Consider the following 18,835-nt stretch of genomic DNA (forward strand, 5'->3'; position numbering starts at 1 on the left):
GAGCACGGCGCCCAGAGAACCCGGGGTGGGAGGTTCCGCAGCGCTGGGCCGTGAGGGGCGGGCGTTCACTGCAGGACCAGCCTCCGGCTTCCCGCACAAGGGGCCAGCGCGTCTCGCGGCATCGGCCTGAGCCCGCAGGGGAGACGCGCCGCAGACCCTGCCCCCGCAGCACTAGTAGGCTGTCACCCTCCCCGGCAGGGGGTGCAGCACGCTCTGCTCGGCGCTGGCGGCGGGGAGACGCTTCCGTTCCCGGGGCTGGCAGGGAGCCAGACTCTTCTGCTGCTTCCCCCAGGCCGCCCTGTCCCCAGCCCAGCCCTCTCCACCCCTCAGGCGCCTCTCCCCATGGCCCCCCCCCCTCCAGCCCCAGCCTCCCCCAACCCCGCAGCTCCAGCCTGGCCCCCCCCCCCCCCACGCTCCCACTCAGCTCCCTGCCTCCCCCAAGGGCCCCGGCCTGGCTCCTGCCCTCTGCACTCAGCCCAGAGCCCTGGACCCCAGCACCTGGCTGCCAGCAAGGGGGGAGCTTTGTGAGGGGGGGAAGAGCCTCCAGCCCGCTCCCCACCCCCAGGCCTGAGGCTCCGGCTGCTGGGTGCTTGGGGCTGTGCCAGGAAGGGGCCAGTGAACCCTTCCCCCCAGAGAACTAAGGCTAGGCCCCGGCACCTGGGGCAACGTCGAGGCCGCGCTGCGCTGGGTCTCGGAGAACTGATAACCCTCCTACCCCACGTCTGGCTGTGGACTGGGGGCGGGGGCGGGGGCAGGGGCGGGGCCTCCCACATTGGCCCCTCTGCCCCATGCCGGCTTCCCTCCCTCCCTCCACACCCACACTGCCCCTCACTAGCCCCTCTGCCCCACGCCGGCCTCCCTCCCTCCCTCCACACCCACACTGCCCCTCACTGGCCCCTCTGCCCCGCTCCGGCCTCCCTCCCTCCCTCCACACCCACACTGCCCCTCACTGGCCCCTCTGCCCCGCTCCGGCCTCCCTCCCTCCCTCCACACCCACACTGCCCCTCACTAGCCCCTCTGCCCCACGCCGGCCTCCCTCCCTCCCTCCACACCCACACTGCCCCTCACTAGCCCCTCTGCCCCACGCCGGCCTCCCTCCCTCCCTCCACACCCACACTGCCCCTCACTAGCCCCTCTGCCCCACGCCGGCCTCCCTCCCTCCCTCCACACCCACACTGCCCCACACTGGCCCCTCTGCCCCGCGCCGGCCTCCCTCCCTCCCTCCACACCCACACTGCCCCTCACTGGCCCCTCTGCCCCGCGCCGGCCTCCCTCCCTCCCTCCACACCCACACTGCCCCACACTGGCCCCTCTGCCCCGCGCCGGCCTCCCTCCCTCCCTCCACACCCACACTGCCCCTCACTGGCCCCTCTGCCCCGCGCCGGCCTCCCTCCCTCCCTCCACACCCACACTGCCCCTCACTGGCCCCTCTGCCCCGCGCCGGCCTCCCTCCCTCCCTCCACACCCACACTGCCCCTCACTGGCCCCTCTGCCCCGCGCCGGCCTCCCTCCCTCCCTCCACACCCACACTGCCCCTCACTGGCCCCTCTGCCCCGCGCCGGCCTCCCTCCCTCCCTCCACACCCACACTGCCCCTCACTGGCCCCTCTGCCCCGCGCCGGCCTCTCTCCCTCCCTCCACACCCACACTGCCCCTCACTGGCCCCTCTGCCCCGCGCCGGCCTCCCTCCCTCCCTCCACACCCACACTGCCCCACACTGGCCCCTCTGCCCCGCGCCGGCCTCTCTCCCTCCCTCCACACCCACACTGCCCCTCACTGGCCCCTCTGCCCTGCGCCGGCCTCCCTCCCTTCCTCCACACCCACACTGCCCCACACTGGCCCCTCTGCCCCGCGCCGGCCTCCCTCCCTTCCTCCACACCCACACTGCCCCACACTGGCCCCTCTGCCCCGCGCCGGCCTCCCTCCCTCCCCCTGTGCCCCTTCTGCCCTGCACCAGGAGCATGGCCCTGCTCCCCCAGTTTTGCCAGGCCATGGTTCCTGGCTCACTGCCTGAGCACCACCCATGGGCCACGAGGGCGCTCAGAGAGTGTGGCGAGGCCAGGGGTACCGAGGCAGCCAGGCCAGAGAGGGACTGCATGGGGAGGGGGGGGGAGCTGCCTGAGGCTGCTCCTGTCCTATCCAGTGGGGCATGCCAGGCCCCTGGCCACATGCCAGCCTTTGTGCACTGCGCCGTGGCCAGGGGGCGGGACGGGACCAGGACCAAGCTGGTCCCAAGGCCCCACCCTTACTCTGCCCAACGGCCAGGCAGGCTCGGCTTCCTGTGCGGAGGGAGCGGGGCTTTCCTAGGCCACCCGCCCTGCAGCTGCCGGACCCGCCTGTAGCAAGGGGAATGACTCACGGGTGTTGCCCAACCCCCGGCAGCCACCGCATTCCAGAGGCAGCACCCAGCAGCCAGCACTGTTTGTTTTCCTTGTGCAAACAGGCGGCCAGCCCAGTCTGTGCTCCCTGCTCCCTCCAGCCAGGGGCTCCTGCACGCCAGAACCTCCCAGCCGCAGCACTGCACGGCCCAGTATCACACTGCACACCAGAACCCCCCAACTGCAGCACTGCATGGCCCAATGTCACACTGCACGCCAGAACCCCCCAGCCGCAGCACTGCACGGCCCAGTATCACACTGCACACCAGAACCCCCCAACTGCAGCACTGCATGGCCCAGTGTCACACTGCACGCCAGAACGCCCCCAGCTGCAGCACTGCACGGCCCAGTGTCACACTGCACACCAGAACCCCCCCAGCCGCAGCACTGCACGGCCCAGTGTCACACTGAATGCCAGAACCCCCCAGCTGCAGCACTGCACTGACCAGTGTCACATTGCATGCCAGAACCCCCCAACCGCAACACTGCACGGCCCAATGTCACACTGCACGTCAGCACCCCCCAGCCGCAGCACTGCACGGCCCAGTGTCACACTGCACACCAGAACCCCCCAACTGCAGCACTGCATGGCCCAGTGTCACACTGCACGCCAGAACCCCCCAACTGCAGCACTGCATGGCCCAATGTCACACTGCACGCCAGAACGCCCCCAGCTGCAGCACTGCACGGCCCAGTGTCACACTGCACACCAGAACCCCCCCAGCCGCAGCACTGCACGGCCCAGTGTCACACTGCACGCCAGAACCCCCCAGCCGCAGCACTGCACGGCCCAGTGTCACACTGCATGTCAGCACCCCCCAGCCGCAGCACTGCACGGCCCAGTGTCACACTGCACGTCAGCACCCCCCAGCCGCAGCACTGCACATCAGCACCCCCCAGCCGCAGCACTGCATGGCCCAGTGTCACACTGCACGCCAGAACCCCCCAACCGAAGCACTGCACGGCCTAGTGTCACACTGCACGTCAGCACCCCCCAGCCGCAGCACTGCACGGCCCAGTGTCACACTGCACATCAGCACCCCCCAGCCGCAGCACTGCACGGCCCAGTGTCACACTGCACACCAGAACCCCCCAGCTGCAGCACTGCACGGCCCAGTGTCACATTGCATGCCAGTACCCCCCAGCCGCAGCACTGCACGGCCCAATGTCACGCTGCACGCCAGAACCCCTCGCCCGCAGCACTGCACGGCCCAGTGTCACACTGCACGCCAGAACCCTCCAGCTGCAGCACTGCACGGCCCAGTGTCACACTGCAAGCCAGAACCCCCCACCTGCAGCACTGCACGGCCCAGTGTCACACTGCACACCAGCACCCCCCAGCCGCAGCACTGCACGGCCCAGTGTCACACTGCACGTCAGCACCCCCCAGCCGCAGCACTGCACATCAGCACCCCCAAGCCGCAGCACTGCATGGCCCAGTGTCACACTGCACGCCAGAACCCCCCAACCGAAGCACTGCACGGCCTAGTGTCACACTGCACGTCAGCACCCCCCAGCCGCAGCACTGCACGGCCCAGTGTCACACTGCACATCAGCACCCCCCAGCCGCAGCACTGCACGGCCCAGTGTCACACTGCACATCAGCACCCCCCAGCCGCAGCACTGCACAGCCCAGTGTCACACTGCACACCAGAACCCCCCAGCTGCAGCACTGCACGGCCCAGTGTCACATTGCATGCCAGAACCCCCCAGCCGCAGCACTGCACGGCCCAATGTCACGCTGCACGCCAGAACCCCTCGCCCGCAGCACTGCACGGCCCAGTGTCACACTGCACGCCAGAACCCTCCAGCTGCAGCACTGCACGGCCCAGTGTCACACTGCACACCAGAACCCCCCACCTGCAGCACTGCACGGCCCAGTGTCACACTGCACACCAGAACCCCCTGTGACGTAGTGGGGGGTAACCTGCTAACTCTCTGGCTGCTGTCCGTAGCACCACCCAGCAGACAAGCGATGAGTCACTATGCAAAGAGGGTATCCCAACTGATTTGGCCAGCTGACCCCCATGGAGAGGAACAAAGGAAGGTGGAATGCTGCCCTGGCTGGGGGGCAGGGCTGGAGGAGAGTGGGTTAGTTCCTGGCTGGAAAGCAGGGAAGAAGGAACTGGGGAGGGGGCTCGGATCCCCCCATCTCAAGGGGGCACTGAGGCCTCTTAGCCCCAGTTCCTGTAACCAGATTACATCTGTGCTATGCTGTATCCTGGAGGAGCAATAAACCACCCTCAAGTCTACTGGCTGGTGGAGTCTGATTGTGCCATTTCGGGGTGCAGGAGACGGGGGACCCCAACGCGCCGTCACACCCCTCAACCGCAGCACTGCACGGCCCAGTGTCACACTGCACACCAGAACCCCCCACCTGCAGCACTGCACACCAGAACCCCCCACCTGCAGCACTGCACTGCCCAGTGTCACACTGCACACCAGAACCCCCCACCTGCAGCACTGCACGGCCCAGTGTCACACTGCATGCCAGAACCCCCCACCTGCAGCACTGCACAGCCCAGTGTCACACTGCACGCCAGAACCCCCCACCTGCAGCACTGCACAGCCCAGTGTCACACTGCACGCCAGAACCCCCCACCTGCAGCACTGCACTGCCCAGTGTCACACTGCACGCCAGAACCCCCCACCTGCAGCACTGCACGGCCCAGTGTCACACTGCACGCCAGAACCCCCCACCTGCAGCACTGCACGGCCCAGTGTCACACTGCACACCAGAACCCCCCCACCTGCAGCACTGCACTGCCCAGTGTCACACTGCACGCCAGAACACCCCACCTGCAGCACTGCACTGCCCAGTGTCACACTGCACGCCAGAACCCCCCACCTGCAGCAGAGCACGGCAAACGGGTGCTGATTATTGAGAATGGGAAGAGGCGGATCAGCCCGGCTCACAGCTCATGCACAGCTTGCTGGCCACATGGCAGCACTGGGGGAGTCATGCGTCCCGTGGCAGGGCCAACGGTGCCCAGCACCACAAGGCAGCCCATAGCTCCAGCAGGCGGGCTCCAGTTCTCCTGCTGGGTCTGATGCGGCATTTCCACCCCCGCCCGCCCAAGCAGCGAGTGGCCTGCCCCATGCGGGGGACGCGTCGTCCACCTCACCTGCACATCACGGGGCAAAGCAACGGAACCAAACTGGGTTGGTGGGGGCGGGGCAGCAGGAGGAGAGGGTTTCGTGCTGGGGGACAGAAAGTAAGGCAGCTGTCCTGCGGGGAGCCCCCGGCTCTAACCACGCCGACCCGCCGCGCCCTGCGGGGAGCCCCCGGCTCTAACCACACCGACACGCCGCGCCCGGCGGGGAGCCCCCGGCGCTAACCACGCCGACACGCCGCGCCCGGCGGGGAGCCCCCATCGCTAACCATGCCGACACGCCGCGCCCGGCGGGGAGCCCCTGGCGCTAACCACGCCGACCCGCCGCGCCCTGCGGGGAGCCCCCGGCTCTAACCACACCGACACGCCGCGCCCTGCGGGGAGCCCCCGGCGCTAACCACGCCGACACGCCGCGCCCGGCGGGGAGCCCCCGGCCCTAACCACGCCGACCTGCCACGCCCTGAGGGGAGCCCCCGGCTCTAACCACACCGACACGCCGTGCCCTGCGGGGAGCCCCCGGCCCTAACCACACCAACACGCTGCGCCCTGCGGGGAGCCCCGGCTCTAACCACGCCGACCTGCCGTGCCCTGAGGGGAGCCCCCGGCTCTAACCACGCCGACACGCTGCGCCCGGCGGGGAGCCCCCGGCTCTAACCACACCAACACGCTGCGCCCTGCGGGGAGCCCCCGGCTCTAACCACACCAACACGCTGCGCCCTGCGGGGAGCCCCCGGCTCTAACCACACCAACACGCTGCGCCCTGCGGGGAGCCCCCGGCTCTAACCACACCAACACGCTGCGCCCTGCGGGGAGCCCCCGGCTCTAACCACACCAACACGCTGCGCCCTGCGGGGAGCCCCCGGCTCTAACCACACCAACACGCTGCGCCCTGCGGGGAGCCCCCGGCTCTAACCACACCAACACGCTGCGCCCTGCGGGGGGCCCCCGGCTCTAACCACGCCGACACGCCGTGCCCTGCGGGGAGCCCCCGGCGCTAACTACACCGACACGCCGCCCTTCACCCACCTTGTTACCTGCCCAGGCTGGGACTGGGTGTCTGGGCCAATCCACACGTGGGGGAGTCAGTGGCAAACACACAGCCCAGTGCAGGGGGATCCCGGATCACAGAGCAGAGAGCTCCCCCCGCGTCACGTCTCTCCCCCCTCCAAGAGCGAACTGAGCAGGGTCACTGTGCTTGTGACCTGGGGAAGGTCGGGCCCCTGCCCGAGGGAGCCTCAGCGGTGACATTGTTGCTCCCTTTGGCTTGGGCTGGGCCCGGCGATGCCCTGCAGGACCTGGGGTGACGTAGTGGGGGCTAACTTGCTAACTCACTGGCCACTGTCCTGCCCCCTCCCGCACCCCGGCTCGGTCTGGGAGAGCCTGGCAGGCCCTCGGGGCTCCTCCCCCTGTGCAGACAGCAGGGGGGCAGGTACTCGCCCCAGTCCTGCAGGTGCTGGTGCATAAAGGCCTCCAGCATCTGCATTAGGGTCCCCTGGAACCTGCTGACCAGCCCGCTTTGACGGGCGCCAAACACTGGGGCCCCGAGCTTCTCCCACAAGCTCCGGAGCGGGGCCGACATGAAGTGGGATCCCTGGTCCGTGAGGACTCCTGGGGGAACCCCACCCTGCTGAAAAGGGCCAGCAGCGCGTCTGCCACCGTGTCTGCCTCGCTAGAGGGCAGAGCCATGGCCCCGGGGCAGTGGGGAGCCGTATCCACGGCTACCAGGATGTATTTGTTGCCCATTGGGTCACCTGGCCGACAGGCCCCACTATCTCTAATGCTGCCTTGCAGAACCGCTCCTCTGTGTGGGGTAGGGGCCCCCAAGCCGCTTTCCTCCCATCTTGGGCCTTCCCGCCCCTCTGGCAGGAGTCACAGGACCGGCAGTACCGGCCGCAAATATCCCCGGCCAGTAGAAGTGTTGGAGCAGCCTCAGCCGGGTGCTCCAGATCCCCCGGGGGCCCGCAACGGGGACGTCGTGGGCCAAATACAGCAGCTTGCAGCAATACCTTTGGGGGACGACCAGCTGCCGCTGGACCCACCCTGCCCCCACCTTCCTGGGGGGGAGCCATTCCCGGAACAGGAATCCCTGCTCCCACAGGAATCTCTCCTGGCCACCTCCCCCCAGGGCTGAGCTGCATGGAGGCCAGCCTGGTCCCTCAGCCTCTGCAAGGAGGGGTCTGCCTGCACCTCAGCCTGGAATTCAGCTGCTGGGGCAGGGATCGGGACCTGTTCCCCACCTTTGCCTAGGTCTGGGGTCCCAGCCTGGCTGGACCCCGTGTCCCCTGGGATGGGGCCCTGAGCCCCCTGCAGGGAGCCCTCCCCTGGGTCAGGGTCGCCAGCCCCTCGCTGGCTCTGGCTACGGGTGGTGACCAGGGTCCTGTGGGGTCCATCTGGCCACTCTTCTAGGTCACCCCCCATCAGCACCTCCATGGGCAAGTGTGCGTGGACCCCCACTTCCTTGGGGCCCTCGGCCCCCCATTTCAGATGCACCCTGGCTACAGGCACCTTGAATGGGGTCCCATCTATGCCCCTCAGGGTCAGCTGAGTGTTAGGTACCATGTGGTCTGGGGCTACGACCTTGGGCTGGGCCAGCGTCACCTCCGCCCCCGTGTCCCAGTAGCCCGTCACCGTCCTGTCATCCACCTGCAGGGGCACGAGGCTCTTGCTCCGCAGGGGCCGCCCTGCCCCCACCCGGTACATGGAGAAATCCGCCTCCCAAGGGTCAGACCTCCCAGGGGAGGGGCACTGAGCATCTTTCCCCCCCCGCTCTGACCTGAGGTTTGCCCGCCAGCCCCTGCCTCTGGGGCAGCCTGCCCTTCCCCCAGCCCCAGCCAGCTAACCCTGGGAAATCCCAGGTCTCGGTGCCTGGTGCACTGAGCCCTCTTGTGGCCTTTTTGCCCACAGCGATGGCAAGTTAGGTCCTGCGGCCCCTTGGGCTGGCTCTGTCCAGGCCCTGGCTGGTTCTCTGGGGCACAGACGACTGGTCCTTGTCTCTTGGGCTCACCTCGTAGGTGACTCTCTCCGTCGCTCAGCCGAGATCCGGTCTCTGCGCGATTCCCTCTCTCTCCGGGACTCCCATTCACACCCGGACCGGCTCTCCGTGAACTCATCCGCCAGTCTCCCAGCTTCCTGGGGGTTCTCCGGACTTCGGTCCTTGAGCCACAGCCTCAGTTTGGGTGGACACGCTTCATAGAACTGCTCCATCATGACCAGCTTGAGCAGCTCCTCTGCGGTCTGGGCTCCGACTCCAGACACCCACTTGCGGCAGTATTGCGCCAGGCGGGAGGCCAGGTCCACATAGGTCTCCATCTCCCCGCTGGTCCCCTCGGTGCAGACTCACCGGTCTAGTGCTGCAGCGCCCACAATTCCCAGGAACCGCTTCGCTCTGTCTCCAGCACGCCTGGCTTCACGGCTCTTGCTTCTACTGCACCTTGTCAATCGCTTCTGGGAGCTCCATCCACGGGGTGCAGGGTATCCCACTCCTGACACCAGTGTGACGGCGCATTGGGGCTTTCCCGTCTCCTGCTCCCCCGTAGTGGCACGGACAGACTCCACCAGCCAGTAGAACAGAAGGAGTTTATTGCTTTGCCAGGATACAGCACAGATGTAATCCGGTTACAGGGCCAGGCCTGGGATGCCTCAGCCCCCCTTGAGATGGGGGAGCCTGAGCCCCTAAATCCCAGCCCCTTGCTTAGGCTGCTTCCTCCATGATACCAGATAGAAACTAAAACTCTGTCCCAGCCCTGCCCCCCAGGCAGGTGCTGGTCTCCGCCCCCCTCCCTTTGTCTCTCCCTGGGAGGCTGAGGCTGGGTGTCTGGGTTAATCCACATTTGGGAGAGTGGGTGAGAATCTCCCATCACAGCGCAGGGGGACCCGGGTCACAGAGCAGACAGCCCTTCCCGCTGCGCCACACCCACCTACCACACTCACGTTGTATGGGCAGAACTCGACTTTCCCCCGGCCACCCAGCCCGTCATGACCCGGCCACCGCACTCACGTTGTGTGAGCAGAACTCGACTTTCCCCCGCCCGCCTGGCCCGTCATGCCCCCGCCTACCACACTCATGTATGGGCAGAACTCGACTTTCCCCCGCCCGCCTGGCCCATCATGCCCTGGCCGCCGCACTCACGTTGTGTGGGCAGAACTCGACTTTCCCCCGCCCGCCCGGCCCGTCATGCCCCGGCCACCGCACTCACGTTGTGTGAGCAGAACTCGACTTTCCCCCGCCCGCCGGCCCATCATGCCCCGGCCGCCGCACTCACGTTGTGTGAGCAGAACTCGACTTTCCCCCGCCCGCCCGGCCCGTCATGCCCCGGCCACCGCACTCACGTTGTGTGAGCAGAACTCGACTTTCCCCCGCCCGCCCGGCCCGTCATGCCCCGGCCACCGCACTCACGTTGTGTGGGCAGAACTCGACTTTCCCCCGCCCGCCTGGCCCGTCATGCCCCGGCCGCCGCACTCACGTTGTGTGGGCAGAACTCGACTTTCCCCCGCCCGCCTGGCCCGTCATGCCCCGGCCGCCGCACTCACGTTGTGTGAGCAGAACTCGACTTTCCCCCGCCCGCCCGGCCCGTCATGCCCCGGCCACCGCACTCACGTTGTGTGAGCAGAACTCGACTTTCCCCTGCCCACCTGGCCCGTCATGCCCCGGCCGCCGCACTCACGTTGTGTGAGCAGAACTCGACTTTCCCCTGCCCGCCTGGCCCGTCATGCCCCCGGCCGCGGCACTCACGTTGTGTGAGCAGAACTCGACTTTCCCCCGCCCGCCTGGCCCGTCATGCCCCCGGCCGCCGCACTCACGTTGTGTGAGCAGAACTCGACTTTCCCCCGCCCGCCTGGCCCGTCATGCCCCGGCCACCGCACTCACGTTGTGTGAGCAGAACTCGACTTTCCCCCGCCCGCCTGGCCCGTCATGCCCCGGCCGCCGCACTCACATTGTGTGAGCAGAACTCGACTTTCCCCCGCCCGCCTGGCCCGTCATGCCCCCGGCTGCCGCACTCACGTTGTGTGAGCAGAACTTGACTTTCCCCCGCCCGCCTGGCCCGTCATGCCCCCGGCCGCCGCACTCACGTTGTGTGGGCAGAACTCGACTTTCCCCCGCCCGCCTGGCCCATCATGCCCCCGGCCGCCGCACTCACGTTGTGTGAGCAGAACTCGACTTTCCCCCGCCCGCCTGGCCCGTCATGCCCCCGGCCGCCGCACTCACGTTGTGTGGGCAGAACTCGACTTTCCCCCGCCCGCCTGGCCCGTCATCCCCCGGCCGCCGCACTCACGTTGTGTGAGCAGAACTCGACTTTCCCCCGCCCGCCTGGCCCGTCATCCCCCAGCCGCCGCACTCACGTTGTGTGAGCAGAGCTCGACTTTCCCCTGCCCGCCCGGCCCGTCATGCCCCGGCCGCCGCACTCACGTTGTGTGAGCAGAACTCGACTTTCCCCCGCCCGCCCGGCCCGTCATCCCCCGGCCGCCGCACTCACGTTGTGTGGGCAGAACTCGACTTTCCCCCGCCCACCTGGCCCGTCATGCCCCCGGCCGCCGCACTCACGTTGTGTGGGCAGAACTCGACTTTCCCCCGCCCGCCTGGCCCGTCATGCCCCCGGCCGCCGCACTCACGTTGTGTGAGCAGAACTCGACTTTCCCCCGCCCGCCTGGCCCGTCATGCCCCCGGCCGCCGCACTCACGTTGTGTGGGCAGAACTCGACTTTCCCCTGCCCACCTGGCCCATCATGCCCCGGCGCCGCACTCACGTTGTGTGGGCAGAACTCGACTTTCCCCCGCCCGCCTGGCCCGTCATGCCCCGGCCGCCGCACTCACGTTGTGTGGGCAGAACTCGACTTTCCCCCGCCCGCCTGGCCCGTCATGCCCCGGCCGCCGCACTCACGTTGTGTGGGCAGAACTCGACTTTCCCCCGCCCACCTGGCCCATCATGCCCCGGCGCCGCACTCACGTTGTGTGGGCAGAACTCGACTTTCCCCCGCCCGCCCGGCCCATCATGCCCCGGCCGCCGCACTCACGTTGTGTGGGCAGAACTCGACTTTCCCCCGCCCGCCCGCCTGGCCCGTCATGCCCCGGCCGCCGCACTCACGTTGTGTGGGCAGAACTCGACTTTCCCCCGCCCGCCCGGCCCATCATGCCCCGGCCGCCGCACTCACGTTGTGTGGGCAGAACTCGGCAGCCTGGAAGAAGCTGAGTCCCCGCAGCAGCTTGCGCTCGGCGAGACCGCAGCACTTGTCCATGCCATTGGCGATGGCCTGGTTGAGGAGGCGCACGGGAAAGGCGCACACCGCCGAGTACTGGCGCGGCACGGCACTCCCCGGCTCGCTTTCCGCGAAGGCGCCGAACAGGACCAGGTCCGTGGCATTGACGCTGATTTCCTGGGCCAGCCTCAGGCCCGGCTGGGCCACGTGGGCCGCCTGCAGCACGTTGAAAATCACGTCGTGCCGGTGCTCCCTGTGCGAGCTCTGCCGCCGCCTGCGCTTGGACTCGAAGCGGCAGTCCAGGACCAGCTCCCGGTACCGGCGCACGTCGTGCTCCGTGCTGCTCAGGCGCACCAGCCGCGTGTGGTACGAGGCAGCCCCGGGACTCTCCTTCTGGACGGTCAGGAAGTACACAAAGTCCTGGTCGCTGAAGGAGTACACGTAGGCAATGGGGTAGGAGTCCTGGAACTCCGGCAGCACGGTGAGGGAATGGAAATGAGGGAAGAACCCATCCAACGTGGCCTTTGGTCTCCGGATAGACACTGACGTGGGGCTGTACTGCGTGGCGATGCTGCTATTGAGGGTAGAGGCGATGTAGAAGTAAGAGACCCGGCTGCTTTCGGTCACCAGGACCCTTGTCCCCAGGGGGCTGGCCACGCAGTCAGGGCACTGGGCAGCACTGTTCTCCTCGGCATACAAACAGTACGTGGCACTGACCACAACCAGGCCATCTTGGACCTGCAAGTCGTGCTGGAAACACCGGCCATGCTGGGAAGTGCCACAGCTGTACAGCCACGGTTCCGATGGGTCCTGCACCAGAACCACGTTGTCCGTGTCTTCAGGCTTCAGGTCACCTTCTGGCTCCTGGCACTGGGCACAGATCTGGCACTGGGCACTGCCCACGGGGCCAGTGACGATGACCGAAAGGATGGCCAGCGTGGGGCTCACCACGTAGATCTTGTTCCGCACGGCCACAAAGAGGGCGGCTGCTCCACTGGGGTCCTCATAGACAAGGAGGTTCTGGATGGGGCCATCCACGGCGAAGCTGGGCAGCTCGTACCGGACAGTGAAGTTTGGGGTAGCGCTATGGGGAACCGGTGGGCACTGCCAAGTGCTGACAGACACTCCAGCGAGCATGGATGCCAGGGAGAGGCAAGCCAGGAAGGAAAGCCCCATGCTAGGGGAGGAAATGCTGCTCCGGGATCCTGGTGCCAAAGTCACCCGAACTCTTCAGCCCTCAGCAGCTCCAGCACCCCTGGAGCGGGGGTGACCATTCTGTGGCTGAAATGCAGCGGGAGACCACGTTGGTCCAGCAGGGACAAGGCGAGCACCCGCCGGGAGCACAACGGCCCCCCTGTCTCCAAGCAGGCCGCTCCTCTCCCCCAACCGGGATCAGCCTCCCGTGCTGGCTGGATCTCTCCAGCATGGCCACAGTGTGTCCTGCCCTGGCCCACCCCGCCCTGCATGCCATGCCACGCCTTGTGTACCCTGTCCCTCCCTGCCCCACCCCACCCTGCATGCCATGCCACGCCTTGTATACCCTGTCCCTCCCTGCCCCACCCCGCCCTGCATGCCATGCCACGCCTTGTGTACCCTGTCCCTCCCTGCCCCACTCCGCCCTGCGTATCCTGCCCCTCCCCGCCCTGCATGCCACATCCCGCCCTGCATATCCTGCCCCATGCTGGCCCACCCCGCCCTGCGTATCCTGCCCCTCCCCGCCCCACCCCGCCCTGTGTATCTTGCCTCTCCCTGCCCCACCCCGCCCTGCATGCCACGCCCCACGTATCCTGCCCCTCCCCACCCCACCCCGCCTTGTGTGCCCCGCCCCACGTATCCTGCCCCTCCCCGCCCCACCCCACCCTGTGTGCCCTGCCCCGCCCTGCCCTGCCCCTCCCCGCCCCACCCTGCCCTGTGTGCTCTGCCCCGCCCCCCCTGTGTATCCTGCCCCGCCCCATCCTGTGTGCCCCTCCCCGCCCTGTGTATCCTGCCCTGCCCCGCGTGCCCCTCCCCGCCCCGCGTGCCCCTCCCCGCCCTGTGTATCCTGCCCCACCCCGCCCCACCCTGTGTGCCCCTCCCCGCCCTGTGTATCCTGCCCCGCCCCGCCCCACCCTGTGTGCCCCACTCCACCCTTGGTTTTAACAAGCTGCCACCTTTGGCTCCCTGAACCATGGAAGCTGCTCCAGCGGGGAGTTGACCTTGGAGCATGGCTTGTTCTGCCCCCAGGGCCTCCCTCCCAACCCAGCTCCAACCCCATTTGGAAGGGAGGCACCGGGCAGCCCCTCCGCCATCCGTCACCAGCTGGAGCCAGGACGGGCGGGTTCCTCTGCCTGGCTCAGGCCCCTGCTGTGGAGCCAGGGATGGAGGCTCCAGGGGGTCCCTGCATCTAGTTGGGGTGGGGAAGGTGGCTGTGAGGCTGCCCCAGAGCCTCTGTCGGGAAGGACTGAGGAGCGGCAGGCCTCTGGCCATGCACAGAGCAAACACTGCAGCCGAGCAAGAGGCAAAACTCCCAGCCCCCGGCCCTACCCAAGCACCTTGAGCCCGGCTGCTCCAGCTTCCCGCCTCTGGGGGCGGGCGCCGGGCCCCGGGGCAGGGTGTGGGCAGGTTGGGCGTATCCTTATGCAGGCTGCAGCCTCAGGTCCCATCTGCCAAGGCGCCGGAAGTGCCCTGGCCGTGCCCGCGGGGTAGGCACGGGGCTGTGTCCGCACAGGGAAGCGGTGCCGCTCCGGTTCCCCCCGGGCGACCCCCCGACGCTCTGCGGGACCTGAGGCTGGGCTAAGTTAAGCCCCTCGCCCCGAGAGGCCGCCCTGCCCGCCGAGCGCCCCGTGGGCGGGCAGCACTGCCAGGGCCCGTTGCCAACATGCCTCAGCGTGCCGAGAGGCCCGGGGAACCTGCCTTTCAAACAGCGCGGCCTGGGAGCGGGACCTCGCTTCCTGTGGGTGGGGCTGGGTGGGGCTGCCAGCTGCACCCACGGCCTGATCCCGGAAACTCCCCCCTCCCCCCACAGGCAATAGCAGGAGCCAGCCCGGGCAGTGGGGAGAGAGACGGAGAAGCCAGAACGTGGGTTTTCCACGCGTGGTGGGTGGAAGGGCCGCAAAAGCCACAGGGCAGGGCCGGTTCTGTCTGACCCCCGCGCCCCTCTGCCCGTCCCCCCACCGCTCCATCCTGAGCACCCCAGCTTAGGACGCGCCCTGGAGACTGTGCCGGGAACAGGGAACAGGGGATCCTTGCACAGTGGCCATAAAACCAGTTTTCACATGCTGCCACCCCCAAACCCAGAGACACCCCCTGCCTGCCACCCCCTGCCAACACCCCCAAACCCAGAGACACTCCCTGCCTGCCGCCCCCGCCAACACCCCCCAAACCCAGAGACACCCCCTGCCTGCCGCCCCCGCCAACACCCCCCAAACCCAGAGACACCCCTTGCCTGCCGCCCCCGCCAACACCCCCCAAACCCAGAGACACCCCCTGCCTGCCGCCCCCCCGCCAACACCCCCCAAACCCAGAGACACCCCTTGCCTGCCACCCCCCCCGCCAACCCCCCCGAACCCAGAGACACCCCCTGCCTGCCACCCCCCCGCCAACACCCCCCAAACCCAGAGACACCCCCTGCCTGCCGCCCCCGCCACCCCCCCGCCCAACCCCCCCGCCAACCCAGAGACACCCCCTGCCTGCCACCCCCCCCCCCCACCCCCTGCCACCCAGAGACACCCCCTGCCTGCCACCCCCCCCCCCCCCCGGCACTCTCTGCCTGCCACCCCCCAGATCTCGGAGACACCCCCTGCCGGCCGCCCCAGGTCCGAGACACACTCCCTGGCCGACCCTAGAAACACCCCTCCAACCATCACCGCCCCCCGCGGGCCGAACCCCCCCCGCTCGGCCCCACACGCCGGGACCCACCGCAGCCGCCAGGCCGGGTGCTCCGCTCACCTGCCCAGGCACCACGGGCCGGGACGCGGTGGGCTGAGCCGGGGGAGGGATCCGGCAGCTCCCGCCCCGGGGCCGTGCTATGGGCGGGCTCCTGCCGGGCCAGCCGGAGCGCACACACACACACACACACACACACACACACACACTGCCCACACTGCCTGCATATTTACACACTCATACACTGACACACAGCCTGCACAGGTACACACACACACACACACACACACACACACACACACACACAGCCTGCACAGGTACACACACACACACACACACACACACACACAGCCTGCACAGGTACACACACACACACACACACTGCCCACACTGCCTGCATATTTACACACTCATACACTGACACACAGCCTGCACAGGTACACACACACACACACACACACACACACACACAGCCTGCACAGGTACACACACACACACACACACACTGCCCACACTGCTTGCATATTTACACACTCATACACTGACACACAGCTTGCACAGGTACACACACACACACACACTGCCCACACTGCTTGCATATTTACACACTCATACACTGACACAGCCTGCACAGGTACACACACACACACAGCTTGCACAGGTACGTACACACACACACACTGCCCACACTGCCTGCATATTTACACACTCATACACTGACACACAGCCTGCACAGGTACACACACACACACACAGCCTGCACAGGTACACACACACACACACACACCCACCCTGTATAGGTACACACACACACACTGCCCACACAGCCTGCATAGGTACACACTCATACACTGACACACAGAGCCTGCATAGGTACATACACAGAGCCTGTATAGGTACATACACACACACACACACACACACACACACACACACACACACACAAACACAGCCTGTATAGGTACGTACACACACACACACACACACACAGCCTGCATAGGTACACACTCAAACACACTGCGCACACATAGCCTGCATAGGTACACACTCACATACACAAACACACACCCACACACAGCCTGCTTAGGTACAAACTCACACATACACAAACACACACACAGACTGCATAGGTACACACACGCACGCACGCACACACAGCCTGCATAGGTATACACACACACACACACACAGCCTTCATAGGTACACAAACACACATCCTGCACATACACAGCCAGCATAGGTTCACACACACCCTGCACACACACCCTGCACACACACAGCCTGCATAGGTATGCAAACACACACACTGTGAACACACCCACACACAGCCTGTATAGGTACACACACATACAAACACACACACCCTGCATAGGTATACACTTGCACACACATTGCATACACACACCTCCTGCATAGGTACACAATCACACACACTGCACACACAGCCTGCATAGGTAAACAATCACACACACTGCACACACACAGACAGCCTGCACAGGTACACAATCACACACCCTGCACTCACACAGCCTGCATAGGTACACAATCACACACACAGCTTGCATAGGTACAGTCACACATCCTGCACACACACCCTGCATAGATACACAATCACACACACACACCCTGCATAGGTACACAATCACACACACCGCACACATACAACCTGCAGAGGTATACAGTCACACACATACCCTGCATAGGTATACAATCACACACACTTCACACACACACACCCTGCATAGATACACAGACACTGCACACAAACCTTGCATAGGTACACAGTTTCACATACGCTGCACACACACACACACACACACACCCTTGCATAGGTACACAATCCCACACACTGCCACTCGCCACTTTGCCCTCCCAGCCCATACAACACACATTCCTGGACTCACACTCACAGTACACACACACTCCATACAGACGCTGATGCACACACAGAGCTACACACGCTCGGAAGACTCATGCGGATACACTCGGCTGTGTATGCACACACGCACCCACTCGCGAGTACCTGTGTGCACACTGAGCTGTGCAGGGAAACACACCCATGTTTGCACACAGCTGCCTGCAGCCAACATGCAGATGGTACAGGTAGGCTGTGGCAGCAGGGGAGGCCTGGGGGACCTGCTCTCACTGTGTGGTGAGGGGGAGGGGCTCCCCTGGCAGGTGACCCCTGGTCTGGGGCGTGGCTGGGAGACAGCGAGTGACACCAGCCTGCCTGCCACTGTCCCGTCTCCCCGGAGCCCAGTCAGTCCAGCAGCCTGAGAAATGTGCCAAGGGGCCCCCCAGCCCTGGCTGAACCCCAAACAGCCCCCTTACGTCTTCCTGCCCGGGAGCTCCCTTTCCCGTCCGCAAGGCCCGGCGGGACTGGCCAGGCTGCACCCCGAAGGGTGCTGTGAGCAAGGAGGCAGCTCAGAGACGTGCACGACCCGCCCAGCACAGCACAGGCCTGCCGTGGCTGCTGGGAGCGCAGGCCCGGGAGGCTGCCTTCCCTTTTCCCACGGCAAGCCCGTGCTGTGCTGGGCGGGTCGTGCACGTCTCTGAGCTGCCTCCTTGCTCACAGCACCCTTGGAGTCCACCCCCATGGAAACACCATTTGTGCCCCCTGCAGCTACTGGCTCAGGCTCTCTGCAGACTCTGGCACAGCTCCACTTGCTCCGGGCTTGGCACGGAGCTCTGACGCCAGCCCCCAAGCGTGGTACCGAAACCAGGGAGAATCTGAAACCAGAGGAATGGCGACATCTGTCTGTGCCCCCATTAGTCTGTGGGGTGAAAGCCGCACCAGGATCCTCAGTGACCCCAGCACCCCACCTGCTCTCCCAGTGCTGGGGGAGGGGGTGTTGTAAAACAGGTTGCTATTTAGGGAGGCAGCATTGCCTAGTGGTTAGAACCCAGAACTGGGACTCGGACCAGGCTGAGCGTGTCTAACTCCAGCCCAGCCACACCATGGTATTTCGGCTCTGTCCCCTCCACCCAGTCCTGCCTGTCCACATCTCTCCCATGGTCCGAGGTGGGGAGCAGTGGTTAGAACCTATTTCTCCTCCATCCTTGGCCCTGCTCCGCTGCGCCCTTCCGCATGCCGGCCGGGCAGTCGGAGCAGGCTGGGGCTGTGCTTGGTGGTGCCCATGCAGGCTGCTCCGGAGCTTATACCTGGGACTTTCCACCCCGGGTGCCCCAAGGAAGCCATTCCAAGGAGCACCCCCGCGCCTGTTTGTACCAGGCCCCGCTCAGAAGTGGGGTTCTGTTGTTCTAGGCCAGGCACTAGCCCAGCAAAC

General features: G+C 66.3%; 1 protein-coding gene across 1 annotated transcript in view; it reads right to left on the reverse strand.

Annotated features, from left to right (window-relative positions):
- Nucleotides 1–15,707, reverse strand: part of MST1R (macrophage stimulating 1 receptor) — a 38,137-nt gene extending 22,430 nt beyond the window's left edge. Inside the window, 2 exon segments of the mRNA XM_089781028.1 lie at nt 11,640–12,965; nt 15,612–15,707. Of these exon segments, the coding sequence (XP_089637154.1) occupies nt 11,640–12,860 (1,221 nt within the window). The 5' untranslated portion in view covers nt 12,861–12,965; nt 15,612–15,707.
- Nucleotides 15,708–18,835: the final 3,128 nt, after the last annotated feature.

The sequence above is a fragment of the Pelodiscus sinensis genome, chromosome 11 (assembly GCF_052426305.1).
Source record: "Pelodiscus sinensis isolate ZL-2025 chromosome 11, ASM5242630v1, whole genome shotgun sequence".
Taxonomy (NCBI): Eukaryota; Metazoa; Chordata; order Testudines; family Trionychidae; genus Pelodiscus; species Pelodiscus sinensis.